The sequence below is a fragment of the Genypterus blacodes genome, unplaced genomic scaffold (genome assembly GCF_046128005.1).
Source record: "Genypterus blacodes isolate CSIRO-AG114 ecotype Tasmania unplaced genomic scaffold, CSIRO-AGI_Gbla_v1 ptg000063l_1, whole genome shotgun sequence".
Lineage (NCBI taxonomy): Eukaryota > Metazoa > Chordata > Actinopteri > Ophidiiformes > Ophidiidae > Genypterus > Genypterus blacodes.
In genome coordinates, this window is record NW_027466875.1 from 877,501 (window position 1) to 897,392 (window position 19,892).

Genomic DNA, 19,892 nt, shown 5'->3' on the forward strand with positions numbered 1-19,892 from the left:
ACAGGACACAGGACAAGCTGGACAGTCCTTCATGTGTCTCATTAGAGACACATGAGCAGCGGCGCAGAATGACGTCACTCACAGTAACGACATATAGACAAATAACGGAAATGTTTCCAATAGTCAATCTTTAAATGTGACAGATTCTGATTGATTGGATTGGATTTCACTCTGGGCACTAGAGTCAATGTATTATCTTGAGTTGTATTTCAGGAGCTTAATTAGTGACCATATATCCAAGTCTGTTGTGTGTGGAATTTTTGTTTTTATTTACGATATTCAAAAATTGTATTTCAACTACATTTACTGTTAAACTCTTATCTATTTTTCCTGACGCAAACATTAGCTGAAATATTGTCATCACACACACACACACACACACACACACACACACACACACACACACACACACACACACACACACACACACACACACACACACACACGCACACGCACACACACAGTAGGTTAAACACAGCTCCTCCTGGTTTTGTAGACAGAAGGTCCAATAATGAACCAGTTCCTCTGCATGAAAACAGTCTATGATCAGCTTTGGCATTTTCTCCATATGGCAATCCAGGTTAGTATGTGAGCTGATCACAGGTCAGTGTGTCCCGGCTCAGTGATTAGACTCCAGATGGTACAGGGAAGGACGGTGCGCCGCTGTTTCAGGGCCATATAATGTGTGATAAGGGATCCATATCTGGTTCTGCGGTGCCTTCACTGTCAGGGCGGTGGTATTAATAGGACTGATACACATCAGATTTCCATATTTTCTGATACAAGGGAAAAGGTGAACCAGCTGCTGTGCTCTTCATATTCCTCTTGTTATCTGTGTTTGCCACATGCATTCATCTTCATTTGCATTCATCAATCAATTCATCATCAGCTCTCCTGTGTGCCCCTCGCTCGCTCTTTCTCTCCCTCTATTTCTCCCTCTATTTCTCTCTCTCTCTCTCTCTCTCTCTCTCTCTCTCTCTCTCTCTCTTGCCTTGGGCGTGAGAAGATATTGGATTGGTAACATTAGGGTTTATGAGGCATGCGATGGTACGTGCCATCACTGTATTTACTCTACAGTGTGTGTCAGTATGCTGTAGATTCTGTCACACACACAAAGACGTTGACTGTTTGAGCAGCATTACATGATGGCTACAGTGCTGGAGCACATCTCCCTGTTGTGGTTAATAATGGTTGGATGTAAGCTCCAGGCACATTGCTTTGTTGATGTCTGTCAGCTTTTCACAATTCTGTCTCACTTTACTGTCTGCAAGAGTCTGTGTGTGTGTGTGTGTGTGTGTGTGTGTGTGTGTGTGTGTGTGTGTGTGTGTGTGTGTGTGTGTGTGTGTGTGTGTGTCATGAGTAAGGGAGACAGTTTGATTTTGGGTGTTTGGTCTAATCTGATGTGACTGGCCTGCGCTATCTCTATTTACGCATCTGTTTAGCTGTGAGCTAACAACCAAACAATAAGGTTCTCTCGCGCTTTTAAACACATACACAAATACACCCACACACACACACAAGTACACAGATACTGTGTACAGAGATGCACGGAAACACAAGAGTGCACTTTGTAGGCCCCATGACATTACTCAATATATTAGCATTCATTTGTATGCTTTATGGAGATTATAGTAGAAAGTGAAAATAGCAAACATAAGGCACACAAGGGGACTCTAATAATGTTATCAAAATTGCATAATTAGCCGATACAAAAAAACATGGAGAGTATCCAAACACAATCACAGGTGTGTTTAAATTCATCAGAACACATCAGACTCTTGTAGCGTTAAAGATTCAGTATGAATGTTTTCTTAAACCTACGGCTGAAATTTTGTTAAGGGGAACAAAAACCACCATTTACCACAAGGGGGCTCAGTACCTCAACTGTCAATCATGATTCATATTCTGAGCTGGGGCGAGTTATGGGTGAAGCAGGTAGAAAGGTGGAGGAGGGAGTCGATCAAATTTCCTTTCCTAGACATCTTTTAGCCTTTCGCTTGTCAAACTTGAAATATTTAGCCTGGACACAAAGTACTCCTGGTGATGTCATAGTAGTCAGCTTCTCAGACGTTCCTTTTCAGGCACAAAATCCCTAATAAAATTGATTTCACATGTTGAATAGTGCTCCCCTCAGGCATTAAGCTGGGTGTGATGTGTAAAATTGGCAGCCCATTGACTGTAAAAACATGTTTATATGACAGCGCCTGGAAACAACTGGATTCACTACAGTTTACCAGCTGAATACCAGAGATTTGATAGGACACAGGATGCCAAGCGCGACTGGAAATGGAACGCAGCCCCAACGATAAAATTATAAATTACACCAATAACAATCATGCCTTCACCACTTACTCTCATGCTGGAGGTTCAGAAGGTGAAATATCATGACTGAGTGTGAGAGAGTAACAAAGTGTCCAAAGGTTATAATAAGAATAGTAATAAATAAAAAAAATAGTAATAATGAAGTCGATTGTGATGGATGTCTGAGACTTAATGACATAAAGTTTGTTGACTTTATTGTGTCAACCGGTAATTATAACAACATTGACACTTGATTGATGATAATTTATTTTAAACATGAAAATTACATTAATTAGCAAATATTCATTTAATAATAAGATCTGTAAACCACAGCAGTCTTCTTAACTTAGAACACAGGCATCCCGCTTCAATTAGACTTGTAACTGCAGCTAATGAGGCTGAGAGAGAGAGAGAGAGAGAGAGAGAGAGAGAGAGAGAGAGAGAGAGAGAGAGAGAGAGAGATCCTTATTTCTTGCTACATCTCTGTCTTTCATGACTTGTGATGGAAAAGGACAGAAGGGAAGGAGCCGGCATAGTTTGACCGTAATGAGTGAGACAGACAGCTTGTGAGCAGGAAGGCAATGACAGTTCCGGAGGAGTGGTGCTACACCGACAGTATACATCACATGAAATTGCCTTTGGCATGTTGACACAGGCCAAATGTTAGTTTGGAGAGCTGCATTTGGCTTCCATCGACCAAACCTGTCAAGATATTCCCACCAAATTGTTCGCTGCCCCCAGTACATGTCATGTGATTTATTTATTTCCAGCGCTGTCGTTTCCTCCCACAGCGACCTGCGAGTTCCATCTGGCGTGGATGCCGTTTAACGAACAGACCTAAAGTCGCACTGCATATACTGACATTTGCTTCACTTCCTGTATGCGACAGCGGCTCAGCAACACAAAATTCAATTTCTCTATGTGGCGTATACTTCTGGCCTTAACGAAGCAAACCCCCGGGATGATGCCTGGACAGTCTGGCATTAAAGTGTAAGACAGGGAGGCTCAGTATGAAGCGACAGGCAACCGTGGGGGTGAGGAGAAGCACAGGAGGATGGTTAGAGGATAGATGTAGATACAGTTGGTTAGAGGAGATGGAGCAGAGAAGGGTGGAGGGTAACTGAGGAAGTGCAGGGAGAAAACGGAGCTCTGCCTCCACCCTAAAAGAGCTGGAAATGGCTTTTTAACTCTCCAAGGATTATTCCATCATGCATACTATATGAGTATGTATATGTCTGCATTCTGACCTTTAATCTTGCACATTTCCTTTCTCTCTCACACACACACACACACACACACACACACACACACACACACACACACACACACACACACACACACACACACACACACACACACACACACACACACACAGGGCAAAAAGGAAAGAGGCAATTGAATTTCCTTTCAGTCGAGCAGGGGAAGAGGAAGAAGTGGCGGGCCGCAGCGCGAGCTGGCCTCTATCTCACGCAGACACTGAGCGCAGCCTTAATCCATCCCTCTGCCCTTCCCCTTTTACACATTCTGCTCTCAAAATCCCCTCCACTCCATTTCTGGAATAAATTATTTGGTCTCTTTTTGGTCCGCAGCGTTTTTTTTATTCGTCTCAGTTGCTCGGCTCAACTTCTTGTCCCCGTGGAGAGCCCTGATGAATGTGTTGGGCTCGCACCCTCTGATCATCTCTGCTCTGAACGCCGTCAGATACACCCTGGCCTCTGGCTCGCTCCAATACACACAAGGGCTCCCTCCTTCCCTCCTTCCCTCGCTCTCCATCTCTCCTTGCCTCTCAGAGACACCAATACACAAAGGAATAACATAACCTATAGAGTAGATCGGGATCCATAATCTTTAAAGCAACACACACACACACACACACACACACACACACACACACACACAAACACACACAGACACTTCCTGTCTCCCCTCCACGGGTAGCGGCGCGTGCCATTTCTCCTTGTTCAGATTAATGATGACATTTAAGAACACTGAACAATTTAAAATAACATCTATAATTCATTTGGGAACATAAGTCCAACAATGTATGGAATGCACTCCCTGTTGCTGAACTCACAAATATGGAGAAAAGCTGCAAATGAATTATTCTTCTTTATGACTGAACGAGAGTCTTAGAACTTGATTACCAGGCAAAAGCCCTGTGTGTGCAGAGGCATGTGTTCATACTGGTGCATGTGTGGATGTATTTACATATGCAGATGTATACAATATATGGTTCTGTGTGTGTGTGTGCGTGTGTGTGTGTGTGTGTGTGTGTGTGTGTGTGCGTGCGCGTGCGTGTGCTCTGTGTGTGTGTGTACATGCGCACTTGAATTAATGAAGAAAGTTGCACTCGTTCTTGTATCAAATTATCACTTGGGGGGGGAAGGCGTCGCACAGGACAGAGCCGCGTCTGGAGCCGCTAACGATGTCAGATAAGACCTCATCTTCCTCAGCAGTGTGTGTAGGGATGTGTTTCCAAAGAGGACACGGCTCCAGATCGGGGTTCGATAAGGATAAGTGAGCGCTGTGTTTCATCCATGCCACGAGGGAATTCACTTCTTACTTCTAACAGACCCAAAAGCGCACACACATACACAAGTATACACACACACAAACACACACACACACACACACACACACACACACACACACACACACACACACACACACACACACACACACACACACACACACACACACGCAGTTGAATCCCCCTGGTGGGCGGTCCTCCTGTGGTATCAATTAAGAGGCTGATCTGATCAATGTCTTTGCACAAGCCTGATCGCCAACTACAAGGAGATTAAGGCTGAGCTTACATTTTAACACAAAGGATCCAGCCACACATACATACACATACTTATACATACACCCATACATACATACACACACACACACATAGAGAGACCCCACATTCATAACACAGAACAAAACACAAAGATGTGACAGCCTCGTCTTTATCTGCTGGTGCAGTAGCGTCTGGTGGAATCTGCGCGTTGAGACACCAAACAATAACGCAATGTGGACTTTCTCCATCTCTCAGTGTTATTTTCCTCTTCTCTTGTCTCTCACTAGGCTTCGGTCTGACCTAAATACTTCAGCTTTTTGATGATTGGACCAAAAACAGAGATCAGAGGCGTCCAGCAAGCTTGGTGTGATAGCGGAGGAGGGGGAGGGAGGCTGAGGATCGGGACACGGAGCAGAGCGACCGCACTGCTAGCCGCCACCCTTTATGACTGTACAACATGGAGCTCATAAACCAGTGGAATGTTATCCGTTCAGGCCGCCGCTGTCCTCATCTTAAATCTTACGCCTGGCCTTACCTTTCACCCCGCGTGAAATGAGAAAGCTGCAGCGTATCAGCTCACTGCCTTTCACCTAACGACCGCTAATGCAGGCCTGGGTGGGAGGGGTCCATCACTCACATGGTAAGGGAGGACACCGGAGGAACCTTTGACCTTGGCTTGTGACCACACCTAGAGATTGAAGAGCCTGTAATGCAGACATGGCAGCCGGCCCACCAGTTAATGATCTGTTTCTTCCTCTTTTCAGCTTAATACAAAGCCATATTGTTCAGCATCACCACTGCACTACCACTATAAACACACACACACACACACACACACACACACACACACACACACACACACACACACAGTTGTCAATCTTCCTCTCCGATGTAATCAGAGCAGGAAACACAGAGGTCAAAGCACGCCTCGCCAGTTTTTTAACAGCACCTATTCATTTTTCATTTAATGACGTGAGATGTGATGAAGTCCTTTCTAATTCCATCACCGTCACAGAATAAGGAGGGCAGAAAGGTTTCACTGGGATAGAAGTACTGCACTGTGCTGCACCCTCAGCTGAATCTGACTTGTCAGTGCCTTTGGGAGTAAAAGAACTGCGGATGTACCCGATCAAAAGTCGATTGTTTTATTTGTGGAGATCTTTCTGTACGTTTCTAAACTCCCTCTCTCGTCCCTGTTAGTTACAACGTTGCTGACAAAATGTTACTGTTGTTGTCGTAGCGCCAACATCATCACCACATGTTTTGCATGAGCAGTGAGATCACACGTGCAACCAAGTTTGGTGACAGTGGACTAAGTCGTGACATTCAGCACGTTTTGGAGAATGAACCACGTCCAGGTGACTTAGAGCAAAATGTTGAGAAACAACTAAAGAAATAGGATTTAACTTTTGTTCCGGCTTGTCCCAGATATTCTACACACAATGCAATGTTTTCTGACAACTGACCCAGAATGCTATGTTTAAAATAAGTGGTCATTACAGCATCTACATCAGGCCGACCAGCACCGGAATGTAAAAGGTTCTTCCCTGGATCACATCCAACCAGTCAGACAGACAAACAGACAAACAGACAAACATGACCTTTGCACAGGTAATTAAGTAGGAACCACTACAGCGTCAACATACCCCCCCCCCCCCCCCCCCCCTCCCCTCCCCTCCCAAAAAAAGCCCTCAATTAAATATTCAATCAAAGTCATCCAGCACTTTGTCACTCCACAGCTAAGTCACCTCGCCTATCATCCTTTAAACTGCGCTGATCCGTGTGCTGTCAGAGCTCCGCGCGTGCCGAGTCCGGGGAGAATACAGGCGCAGACAAGCATGGCGCCCCTCAGCTCTCTGAAGTGGCGTCCCTTCTCTAACAGCCATCTGATAAGATAGGAGCGAAAACCCCACTAGGAATTTGTGCTCGTCGCTCTTTCACCGTAGAAAGCGGATGATAGCAGAAAGGCATGTGGACAGAGCGGCACTTTGCCCCCGAATCAAACACCGCAGTGAATTCCACAGGAGAGGAAGAATCCACGGTCGTGTGGAGGTTTTGGCTCCGGGCCGCGCTGACTTTAGGCGGCAAACATCTGCTCTTCTGATTTGATGGGGACGCAACAATGTGTGCTGGCAATGAGCTGCAGCTCTCACACAAAGGGAGATTTGATCCCTAATTCCCCGTTTGGACGTGAGTGGGAAAATTACGATCAGGTTTCACTTCTTATTGACTGCAGTAAATACAACGTTTGGCACTCTGCTTAATAGAAGTACTCCTAGGTCGGGTAATATTTAATCCAATGGTCCTACCCAGCATGTATATCAGCACTTTATACCCTGTGTGCTGTGGTAACCTGGCCTGTGTGTGTGTGTGTGTGTGTGTGTGTGTGTGTGTGTGTGTGTGTGTGTGTGTGTGTGTGTGTGTGTGTGTGTGTGTGTGTGTGTGTGTGTGTGTCATGGGTCTGGGTGGTGCTGTGTGTTCCAAATGCAAACACTAACATTGACAATTGCTTTTTTTTTACTCTCATTGTCGGATAGAAAGAAATAAAAAGCAGTGCTGATAGTAAAATGTCTCATTACTATTATCGTTATTGAAGAGGAGAGGGAGAAGAAATGAGATAGAGATCAGCTGGAGGAGGAGAGGGCGAAACAGGAGAGCGTGGGGGAGTGACACAGGTGAAGAGGTTGTAAAGTATAGTGGGCGGGGAGAGGACAGTATGGGAGGGAGGGAGGAAGATAAGGAGGGAACAGGCAAAGGAATTTGTGAGGAACTGAAAGAAGTTGAAGGCAGGAGGGGGGAAGGGGGAGGAGCGCCGAGAACACTGCAAGGTTGCAAATGAGAACCCTGAGAAGCAAAGACCGCAAGGACAGAGCAGGTAGAGTTGGTTAGGGAGTAAGTTTCAATCTCACCACGCCGCTAATTACCAGACTGAGGTCAAGCGCCGGCAAACAAGTGACGAAGACAGGAAAACAGAAACACCCAAGACGGCAAGAGCGAGTGAAGGCGGCACGAGCAGAAAAGCAGAAGTAACAAGGAAAGGAGAAGGAAAGAAAAACAGCAGTTGAAAAGTAACCGAAGGGTGCAAGAGATTAATTGAGGCAGGGAAACAAAAAGGAGAGACGAGGCAGTTAAGAGTCGGCCGGGGAAAAAGTAAGAAAACAGCAGATACTCATTGACAGAGTGGACTGGATTTAACTCCATGGACTACTGACATCAGCAAAACAAGAGGAAGACAGAAGGAGCAAAAAAAGAAAAAGAAAAAAGAAGTCCTACAGCAGTGTAGCCTGTCCGAGCTTGTCTTCTATGAGACAGAGAGCCAGAGACAGCTGTGGATAGCACAGACAGACGCAGACAAACTGTACGGGACGCAAAGACAGACAGTCCAACAGCAGCATGTTGATGAAAGAGTATCGCATATGCATGCCACTAACTGTGGATGAGGTAAGTGTGTTTGTCTTTCCCACACTCCCACACTTACTCACACACACACACACACGCACACGCACACACAAACACACACAATGACTATAACCCTCCTACGGGTGTAAATCGCAAGAGAACAGACGGGTTTTCCATTTTGAATGTTTACGTTTGTCTGAAGTCGTAATCTGGAAAGTGTTAATGTGTTGATAAGGAGTGCTAACAGAGCACATCGACCTCCTGTAGCTGCTGTGTGAGAGCCTGGCACACGCACGGAGGCATGTACCTGAAGCCTGCGAGGAGGTCTGAGGGTGCCAACGCGCAACACCTGGCCAGCAGAGCCGGAGCGGTCTTGTTGTTGTTTTCGTTGTTGTTGTTGTTGCCGCCACTGCCGCCGTGTCTAAATTATCCCTCCATCTGTCGTTATCTCTCGGTCTTTTTTCGTTTGCTTTGCACTCCGTGGAGCTGCAGGAAACAAGTCGGACTGGTTACAACGTTGCAGAACCCTCAACTCAAACAAAAGCATTCCTCCGACCGCACACTGAAATACACAGCACATCCCAGAAGGAGGAAAGTTGGTAGGCAAGGGAAGTTTTGTCCTTCAGCAGGAGCGTCCTCATCAACATACTGTATGTCCCATACCTCGCTCGCCACCCCCCAACCAACACACACACACACACACACACTCACACTCAGTACTACCCGTTACCACAACAATGACAGTGACAAATAGCAGTCTGAAATAGGATTTGGTATCTGTACAGGCCACTGAGGAACTTGAGCTCACAGCAAATCCTCCTTTACCTGAATGAAATGTTACTTTAAGTGCAGCTTATTCGAGCCAATATCAAATGGTGACAGTTACCTCAGTCCAGTATCCTCACACTCGCCCCACTTAAACGGGGATGCTGCCACTTTCCCAGGTGCGGATATATCCTCTTATTATTTGTGTAGCATAATGCAGCCTGGCCGGCGTTGCACTGCAGGAGAAGAGCCCGGCGCCGTGTTTTTTGCTCAGTCAAGCTGCAGTGTCACAGTAATGTGTGTACGACCCCTGCATGAGGTATCAGGTGGGAGCTGATTTGGGTCAATGTTCTGGTTTGGAGCTGAGTAGAAAATCAAGATGCAGACATTTAGACACGCTGAGGACGCTCGCCATGTCGCCAGAGATACAAATCTTTGCTCTCAGGTATTTATCACAGCTAATGTTGGTTCCTTGTTTCCTCATTCCTTATCATTTAACTCAAAGTCGACCGTATTCTGATCTCATTATTGGCATCGTTTTTCCAGCGGAATTATTGTTATAAAATTGAGCGTTTGCATAGTTTCCGAGCTCTTCGCCCGGCTCAGTATACGACGCATCGATTGTGAACCTATCACCAACACAGGGGTGGGAAACACATAGCCAACGCTGTCAATGGATAACCCCCGAGTTTCTCAACACATCACTTATCATTGCCCTTCAGCGTCCATAACACTGATTAAAGGTCAGATAAGTCCGCACGCTGCTTTCTGACAGACTCCAAACCTGTCTGGGAGGATCCTTACAACAACGCCCCTCAGTCATGAGACGGCGTGAAAACATCCCTCCTTATGATTAATTAAGCCTCATAAAAAGTCAATAGACAAATATTGAATGTTGACATTCCACCGTAATTGGAATAAGAAGGAGGAGTGCCAGGATGATGTCAGCAGAGTAAAGTGAAGGATGGCAATCTGATATCTCCGCCGCTCTTTCTCTTCACCTCCCCCTCTTTCTCAGTTTCTGTTTTTAATCAAAATAATGCTTTACTGGCATGCCAATAAAGACAACAAATGGACTACATTATAATGGCCACAGCAGAATAACTTAGGTGTATGTAATGTAATTGCTTTTTAGTCTTAATAACTTAAGAAATCCAGTTTCCTGAGTGTTTCTGCGACTGAGACAAACAGAAAGCACAGCCAGGTCTCAAAGGGAGACAATGAGAGCAGCAACGGGCGGAAAAACAAGTACTATTGTATAAAGCCATTTGTAAGACCAAACAACATTGTTGATTCTATCAGGCTGACACACACACACACACACAGAGAGTCTGCACACACACGCAGGCTCTGCGGATCTTAAGTGAAAAAGTTACCTACTTCATTGGTATTGAACTCAAACTGTGATGGCAGCACACATTCACCCTCACTGACTCAATTACATCTTGATTTCTGATATTGTCAGTCGAGGGCAAAAAAATACAAAGCGGCAGTGAGCAATAATGAAGAGATTCTCTTCAATATCAGTCCCAAGGGTTTCCATTTAGTGACTGTTGGTTATTATAATGAGTTCTATAGAGTGAGCAGCTTATTGATGAGGCATAATTAGATTTTAATTTACCGAAACCCTCAAAATGTAAACATTTATCTCACAGCACCTGAGGGCAGTTTTTTAATTTCATCAGTAAATATTTAGGAATGACAAATAAAAGTAATGGCCCAAAACCTTTAATATGAAAGATTATCATGAGGGCCAAACTGCTTCATATATTCAGGTCAATTTCCACATTATCAAACACGCGAGTGGATTGATCGTCGATCTTCCATGTTTGCTCACAACACGTCTGTCTGTCTTCCTCTCTATCCCCCCCCCCTTCCCGTCCCAACCCTCTCCCTGGGCTCCAGTACCGGATCGGGCAGCTGTACATGATCAGTAAGCACAGCTGTGAGCAGAGCGGCGGTGGGGAAGGTGTGGAGGTGGTGAGGAACGAGCCGGACGTACACCCCCAGCACGGCACGGGACAGGTGACAGAGAAGCGGATCTACCTCTGCAGGTACGCACGCACACGCACACGCACACGCACACACACACGCACACGCACTCACACGCACACACACACACACACACACACACACACACACACACACACACACACACACACACACACACACACACACACACACACACACACACACTCCTGTTTATGTTGCTGTACTTTCATTGTGTAAATATATTCCTAAGAAGTCAACATATCATTAATCATGTCCGGGAACACCCTGACTTAATCTTTCTCTAAACACAGCCTAACTCTGGTGGTTTCCTTAATCAAGTAAACTGGGGCTCTGCACTCTCAGTTTAAGCTACGATACGGATCATTGTAAACATTCCTATAGATCCAAGTTGTTCTAATCATTGCAGACAGCAAACACCCACCATGCAGTAAAACCTGCCTTACATCCAAAGTCCAATTACTTAGCGCCTGAAACTATAGGTGTACCGTGTACCGAGTACTTTCAGAAAGTGGGTCCAGCTACGTTGCCAAGTGAACCATTCGAGTAATGTAACATCACAGGATGTTACGTAAATACAAACCTCCAGCTGGGATAAACCATATCCACATCATCCTGCTCTCAGTAATTAAAACATTGGGAACTTTTGTGGGCGTTGGTCTTCTTAACACTCCCACGTTAGCAAATGTAAAAGTGTTACACATTGTGAAAGTGATACATACTGTTTACTGTCGCTGCCAATCCATGGCTGGCCACTGCTCTTACAGAAAGCTATAAATATCAGCTGTAGTGTACTGTAGCTGTATCAGTTGTTTATGGTTCATTCAAAAGCCCACAAATAAATCAGCGTGTGTGTTACAACAGAAAAAGAAAGACTGAGCTTAAGCAAAGAGATCACATTTTCTCCCAGAACGACGTGGAGGCAGCAGAGAGAACAGCCATGGCAGGAAAGTAAACAAGGGAGTGTGTGATCAATGCTAATTAAATCATATGAATATGAAAAGGACATGTGCTGACAATCATCTATGAATCCTATTGAGGGGGAATCAATCAATGAGGCACGATTAAGGCAGAAGGAAATAAGGCCCCATTCTCCTTTAAATCTAAGTCCTAATCTTAACCCAACCTCAACCTTCACTCATCAGTCGCAACCAAAGGCCTAATCCTCAAACAAACTCTTCAGCAAGTGAAGAGGATGAGTTCTCACAGTGTGTTTGTGGGTGTGTGTGTGTGGGGGGGGTGGGGTTCCTAATCCTTCTGTGTTCATGGAATATTTGATCCTCATTAGCAGAGTATACCCTGTAACACACACACACGCACACACACACCCTGTAAGCGCAGCGACTCAACTGTATTCTCCCTCAGTCATGTTGTGACATGTGACCCAGACGCTTCAGTGACAATTCATCTCCACAGGTGTAATTGGAAATGAGTCATAAAGCTGAACACCGGGGTGAGAGTAGCCTACAGGTAATGTGGCAATAAATGGCACAAAAGACACTTAGGAACTCACCGTCTCTCTCTATGCAACGCTCTCTCTCGCTCTCTCTCTAACACACACACACACACACACACACACACACTCACTGTTTTGTGTTTTGTTCTCAGTAAGCTGCCATCCTGGGCCAAAACATTTGTCCCGCGAATCTTCTATGTGACAGAGAAAGCTTGGAACTTTTACCCGTACACCATCACAGGTGTGTGTGTGTGTGTGTGTGTGTGTGCGTGTGTGTGTGTGTGTGTGTGTGTGTGTGTTAAACATCAGGTTGCCGTCACCTTAATGCATTATAGAAACATTATAGACTTTTAACAGCTGCTTTTCCAGGAGTTATCAAATATTTAGCTCTCCAGCATTCTGTATGTATATGTGTTACAATTCCCCTGAGGACATTTGTGAGTGTGTGTGCGAGTGTGTGTTGACATTGAGATTAGATGCTAATATACACGTATGAGTAACCAATACTGTATCTCTCTTTCCCTACTGAATGAACCCTGATGCTGCAGAGTACTCAGTAAGTATTCATTTACTGAACTTGAACGCAACATGAGCATGAGATCAGTAATTCCTTCCCAGCACCTCAGCACCATCGCTACCCCGTGACCCCATTTCCTTCTCTCGTCAACCCCCAGGTATCGTTCCTCCCTAGATTCAGCATTCGCATCGAGACGAGGTTTGAGAACAACAACGGCAACAACGACAACGTAAGTATGACAGAGAGGGGAGCAAAGGCGTGTGTGTGTGTGTGTGTAGGGAGGCAGTGGCTCAGTGGATAGAGCTTCCGCTTGGGAACCGGAGGGTTGCCGATTCGAACCCCCTGCCGAGGCGCCCCTGAGCAAGGCACCAAACCCTCAATTGCTCCCCCCTCTGCGAAGGGTGGTAAATGTAATGTAAGTCGCTTTGGATAAAAGCGTCTGCCAAATGATCGTAATGTAATGTAATGTAATGTGTACGTGTGTGTGTGGAAGGACGATGAGAAGAGAGGGAGGAGAAAAGGCAAAAAGGACGGGAAGAAATTGCAATTTGCTCTGCAGTGCAAAGAAAATGTTCATCAAATTGATTTGCCCATTACAAGAAAAACAAGCAAAGCACAAAATGCAGTATTGGCAGACATGCAGTTTGGGGCCAACACACACACACACACACACACACACACACACACACACACACAAACACATCCAGACACAGAAACTCACATACAATTGTACCTGTGTTTGTCCCTCTGTCACCGCTTTGTTACTAACGACAGCACACGGAAACAAGATCCAACATGTCACAAGAGCGACGTTGGAGTTCCGTTCGTTGGTGACAGTTTGTAGAAATGTGGAGAGGCTTGATTCACCTTAACCATAGCTTTGGGTTACACAAGTTCATGCCAAACAAGGGTGCATTAAGGGACAGGTGTGTGTGCGTGTGCGTGTGTGTATGTGATTCTCAGCGCCTTTGCTTGTATAGGGAATAACAGCTCAGAGGAGAAGACGAGGATCTTTACTGGGTAACTACGAGAGCGTCCTCTTTTCAGATCCATCCTACATCCTTGTTTCCTCACTCGTCCGCGCTCTTGTCCCCATGTGATTTGTCCCGTCAGAGTGGGATAGTGTGTCTTTGCTTCACAGTTACTCATCCTCTCCCTTCCCTCACCATTAATGTGTGCGCGTGCGCGTGTGCGTGTGCGTGTGTGTGTGCGTGTGTGTGTGTGTGTGTGTGTGTACGAGAAAGCAACTCCTTAAGAAGCACTGAAGAGCCTGACATTGTGAGAGCATCCGTAATGAAAACAACTCTTTCTGAGACGTGTTAGATCATCATCTCACTGTCATCAAGGTGACAATAACTGTGAGAGTCGTCAAGCTGAAAAACACACCAGGAATTTACTCCTCAGTGACGAGGAAATGATTTCTTACTCAAGTTAACATCTTCATCTGCAACCGATGACTGCAAAAGGACTGGGCTCCAACTATTCTGTGAAAATGTCTATGTAACTGAAAATACTTAAGTGACGTTTCCTCAATACTTAACTTATTGTACTCTCCTTTCTCCTGTGTGTGTGTATGTATGTATGTATGTATGTATGTATGTATGTATGTATGTATGTATGTATGTATGTATGTATGTATGTATGTATGTGTGTGTGTGTGTATGTATGTATGTATGTATGTATGTATGTATGTATGTATGTATGTGTGTGTGTGTGTGTGTGTGTGTGTGTGTGTGTGTGTGTGTGTGTGTGTATGTGTGTGTGTGTGTGTGTGTGTGTGTGTGTGTGTGTGTGTGTGTGTGTGTGTGTGTGTGTTGTATACTGCACCATCTATCTGTTTGGATGCACGTAGGTGTTTGGGGACAAACCCACTACTGCAGAAAATGTTAGTTTCCTGGATATCCTGAGTGACCCTATTCCCGAAAAGCACTACAAAGAGTCAGAGGTACAACACACACACACACACACACACACACACACACACACACACACACACAGGTTTCCTTGCCTCTGAAATTCTGAAAGAATATAAATCAGTAATACACCCACACTCCTCTGTCTATCTTCATTCTCTCTCCACCAAGGTTATCACTTTTTCATTGCCAGTAAGTCCTTACAAACAAAGGTCAATTCCCAAGACAAGCACACACACACACATAGGGAGTGAGAGAGAGGGGGAGAGAGAGGGAGAGAGGGAGAGAGGGAGAGAGAGAGGGAGAGAGAGAGAGAGAGAGAGAGAGAGAGAGAGAGAGAGAGAGAGAGACTCAGATAAGTGACACTGTGAGAACATGAAATCACACATACAACTCTTTCCATTTATCTTTTGGTCACAGATACATAATGTGTGTTATCGCGCGTTCCTTTTAGGTGCTGCACAATGTGCTCCCGTCTCTACACTTATTGGATTAAACTCTTTCCCTCTCACCTGCCCCAATCCCCCCCCTTTAAGAGATTGTGCAGACTCAGCGAGTACAGTAAGGTATAGGGTGTGTGTGTGTGTTTGCTCCGTGTAGGACCTGAGTCTGTGGCACTCCAGTAAAACAGGCCGGGGCCCCCTGGAGAGCAGCTGGAGGGACGACAGCAAGCCCATTATGTGCTCCTATAAGAGGGTCCAGTGCAGCTTTGAGGTCTACGGCTTGCAGACCAGGACTGAAGACTTCATACACAGAGTGAGACTGAGCTTTTTTTCCCATCATACCTTTCACCTCCGCTGGACTAAAGGGGATCGGATCAGGATAGGATTTGTAATTCCAAACGCTCAAAGGTGTAAAACCAGACTACAGTTGTCAGATTGGTTACATTCCTCTGCTCCAGTAAGTGGAACACTTATTTCTGATTGGATTGGATAATTGGATTACTTTAGAACTAATTCAAATAAAATCATTATTACTTGCTATTGCAACGTGCTCTGTGGATATTTTTGACAGAAATAAGTATAACACATTTTTTGTCATAATGACCAGCATCATTAGCAGCATCAGCTCCCATCATACTGCCGCTTCCCTCAGATAACCTGGATCCTGTATCACTGCATTCCGCTTAAGGCCATGAAACAGAGCAGAAAGTGATACTGTCCTTTCAGCACAAACACAGTGGGGCTTTCCAGAGTTGGTGGAACAAAGCACGTTTGATGAAACAGCTGATATATATTTATATATTACGAAATATGAGAACTGATTTATCTTTTTCAGCGAAGCAAAAGCAAAAGCATCCAAAACAATAGTGGGTAGTGCATTAAGAGAGCAAATGTGCCAACGCCCTGTTTCCTGGCCTGTGATCAAACGTGATCTCCTTTTGTTAAAATCATTTGTTGCATCTCTCCTGACATGCTTTCTTTCTGCTTCTCACAGAATATCAGAGACATTCTTTTGGTTGGCCACAGGCAGGCAGTAGCATGGATAGATGAATGGCACGGTGGGTCACGTCTGCTCGTTCTGTTGTTATTTTTACACCTGACAGACACAATATAAAATACGTGGAGAGCGTAGTTATACGTTGTTGTCATTACCATCGATATATCGGCGGTGAAATAGAATCCATATTTCATGCTGCATTCTAATGCTGGGTGTGCTTTGTTTTCTCCCACAGGAATGAGTTTGGAGGAGGTGAGAGATTACGAGCGAGCAATGCAAGAGAAAACCAACACCAAAGTCAAATCCAGTCAGACCAACACAGGTGAGGATGGAGCTCCTGACCTGCACTGATATACCTCAAAGGGTGGGAGAGGGGAGAGAGAGGGGAGAGAGGGAGAGGGGGAGAGGAGAGGAGAGAGAACAGCTGGAAGAGAGAGAGAGAGGAGAAGGCAGATACAGGCAGAGGTGAAAACAGGGCAGTGGAATGAGCTGCACATGAAAACAGCAGTAAGTTGGAAATGTACAATTGCTCTGCACAGTAATTATTCCTGCATTTAATTTAAGCATAATTAGCGGGGGATGCAGCAGCAGATATAAGAAGTACAGCAAAGCAAAAACATAAACACACAGATTCCCATCCAGAATACATACTTCAGTTCATTATATAAACATGTATTTCGTGTTTATTTAGCCGGTCCATTGCTCTCAACAACCTTGGAAATAGTGGGAATACATAACTGTACCACTAACTGGCATGAACAGAGAGTGCTTGCACTGCTAGTGCCGTAGCTGCACCCCACAAGTACCCAGATGGCCGGTTTACATCTGCGAGAGAAAAAAGGGAGAGAGGGAGGAGCAGACAGGAGGCATTTTGCAACACAAGGAGCAGTGAGGAGAGACAGACAGAGGGTGTGTGTCCGGAAGAGCATGACAGAGAGAAAGATTTAGGGGGGAAAAGAGGAGTTTAGCCTGGCTCATGAAGTGATAATGCCACTGCATCAGTCTGATAAACAGTGAAATGCAGCCACCTGCTGAACTCTCCCCATCACCAGCCCTCTCAACATAAATAACCACTGCAGCACTTAGCTGCAAATGTCAGCCCTGGTGGGGGCCTGAGTCTGGCCATATGTGATGAGTGTGTGTGTGTGTGCGTGTACACATCAGCCTGTGTGTGTGTGCACGTGTGTGGGCACCCTGCCCCCTGCTGGTTATTCTGATGAACCTCAGCTCAACGTAAGAGATATCAAAGGCAGAATCCAGTGTCGCCTGTAGCATCAAGCTGCCTGTGTGTGTGTGTGTGTGTGTGTGTGTGTGTGTGTGTGTGTGTGTGTGTGTGTGTGTGTGTGTGTATGTGTCCGTGTGTGTGTGTGTGTGTGTGTGTGTGTGTGTGTGTGTGTGTGTGTGTGTGTGTGTCCGTCCGTGTGTGTGTGTGTCCGTGTGTGAGTGTTGACAGACACTGAGCTGCAACAAATCTGCAGTCATTGCTCAACCTGCTGCAGTTTGCTGCACTGCCATGACCCCCTACAGGCCAAATGCTAGTACTGCAGCTCTCTCTGTGCAGACTTGGTCATAGTTTTCATTTCATTCATCTAACGTAATAAAAGCAAATGGACTTCACTTACTCCAGGGGGGCTACTAAAAGTTGGGTTTGTGAGCTGAATACCAAGCAGGAATTTAACCGATTTAACAAATGACCAGAACAAATGATGAGGGGAAAAAAGAAGGATACTAAAACAGATCTCACTCTAGTTTAATTCTTCCCACTGCTGCTTTCTCCTTTCTTCTCTCTTGTCTCCGTCATATTGATTTTTACCTTTAGTGCCAACGTGTCAACTTCATGTATCTCATTCTCTCTCTCTCTCTCTCTCTCAGTCCCACCAGCTGCCTCTCGTCCCACGTTCTCTCGCTCCATCTCAATGACAGACGCAGAATCTCTGAAGAAGATGGGCGTGACAACCGTAGACATGTGCAACCCCCCATCCTCCTCCCTGCCACCGACCCCCATCCGCCTGAACTCAACCCCTGAATGATGTGCTCTCACACGCGCTCTCACACACGCTCACACACACACCCACACACACATACACACACATACACACACACACACACACACACCGGCCAAATTCAATGCAAACATTTACTCGACTTGTGTGATGTTATTTCTCAAACACACAAAACACACTCACATGCAAACAATGACATGAACATCGTGCTAACACACACGTGGCAGGTCGCGGACATGTTCCCCCTGCCACCATCACCCCCCGTGTGTTTAAATGTAAATATTGTACATTCCCATGGTTTGTCTCAGGGCCACAGCAGAGCTCACACACCAGCAGGGTTTAATGTTTCCCAACCCCCCCCCCCAGCCTGGAGCCTACAGACAGGTGCATAAGGAGTTTAATAGAGTGGATCTAATGAGAGAGCAGAGGAGGACGAGGAGGACGAGGAGGACGAGAGGGAGGAAGCTGTCGATGTTATGGATCCTCTCACCTCTCCATCCCAGCCAATAGGTCAGACCAGGTGTATTGACAGCGGGCAGTGAGGCATTGTATTGGTTCCTTGATCGCTTCGCCATGACTCTCAAAATGGGTCAAACCGAGGCTAAACTTCAATTACGAGTCAATCATGGGACCGTTTATAAAGCTATTATCGCGACTATTTTTATATATATATGCGGTGGAGATTTCTTGACGGCTCATCGTCGGAGATCAAGCACGCCAGGGCACGGATGGAAACCGATTTGACATATATAATGCAGAAAGTAGTGCGCTTTGTTATTGCCTTTTTTTGCGATGACATTCAGATTCTATCAACCAGGAACATTTCTGGATCAAGTGTAAAATAAACGTGGAAATTAAACTGTATTTTCTTTGATAATAAACTCTCAGGGTGCTTTCCTTTTTATCAACAAATGTCTTTTCTTTGCACAGAGGAGTGTTCTAATATCATCCCGGGCCAGTGAAAGATACGTTTGATCACCATCGGCCTGGAAAGATGGGCAGGCTGGCCCGGTACATCATAGCACCCACATATAATCAAGTCACCAATTTCACACTCTTGTGCGTACATGGAATCACACTGTGGCTTCAGCCTCCAGTCCCAGCAGCAGCCATGGACATGAAAAGAGGCAGAGAAGTCCAGAACGCTTTGGTCCAGTCTGTTTGGGCTCTGAAGCTCAGCACACTGGGAAAGAATAAGGAATATTTTTCCGCTGTGGCATAAATGAGTCTGGGGTGTTTCCATGTCATCGCTTAATCACTTTACTGCTGGAGACACGGGAACAATAGACCCAGTTGTCTCACA

At 45.5% G+C, this 19,892-nt stretch overlaps 1 protein-coding gene across 1 annotated transcript; it reads left to right on the plus strand.

Moving 5' to 3' along the window:
- Window positions 1-7,877: 7,877 nt before the first annotated feature.
- On the plus strand, window positions 7,878-19,495 carry pitpnc1b (phosphatidylinositol transfer protein cytoplasmic 1b). The gene is made up of 9 exons (XM_076154809.1): window positions 7,878-8,527; window positions 11,156-11,304; window positions 12,869-12,965; window positions 13,391-13,462; window positions 15,086-15,178; window positions 15,747-15,902; window positions 16,584-16,647; window positions 16,822-16,908; window positions 18,459-19,495. Exons 1-9 carry the CDS (start codon window positions 8,480-8,482, stop codon window positions 18,614-18,616), a joined length of 924 nt encoding a protein of 307 aa, XP_076010924.1. The 5' UTR covers window positions 7,878-8,479; the 3' UTR covers window positions 18,617-19,495.
- The last annotated feature ends 397 nt before the right edge of the window (window positions 19,496-19,892 follow it).

Bases quoted from the DNA above. Each gene is read 5' to 3' on its own strand.
- pitpnc1b (XM_076154809.1), top strand. From the start codon at position 8,480: ATGTTGATGAAAGAGTATCGCATATGCATGCCACTAACTGTGGATGAG. The intron at 15,179-15,746 runs GTACAACACACA...TGCTCCGTGTAG, and splicing joins AGCACTACAAAGAGTCAGAG to GACCTGAGTCTGTGGCACTC. The intron at 15,903-16,583 runs GTGAGACTGAGC...TGCTTCTCACAG, and splicing joins CTGAAGACTTCATACACAGA to AATATCAGAGACATTCTTTT.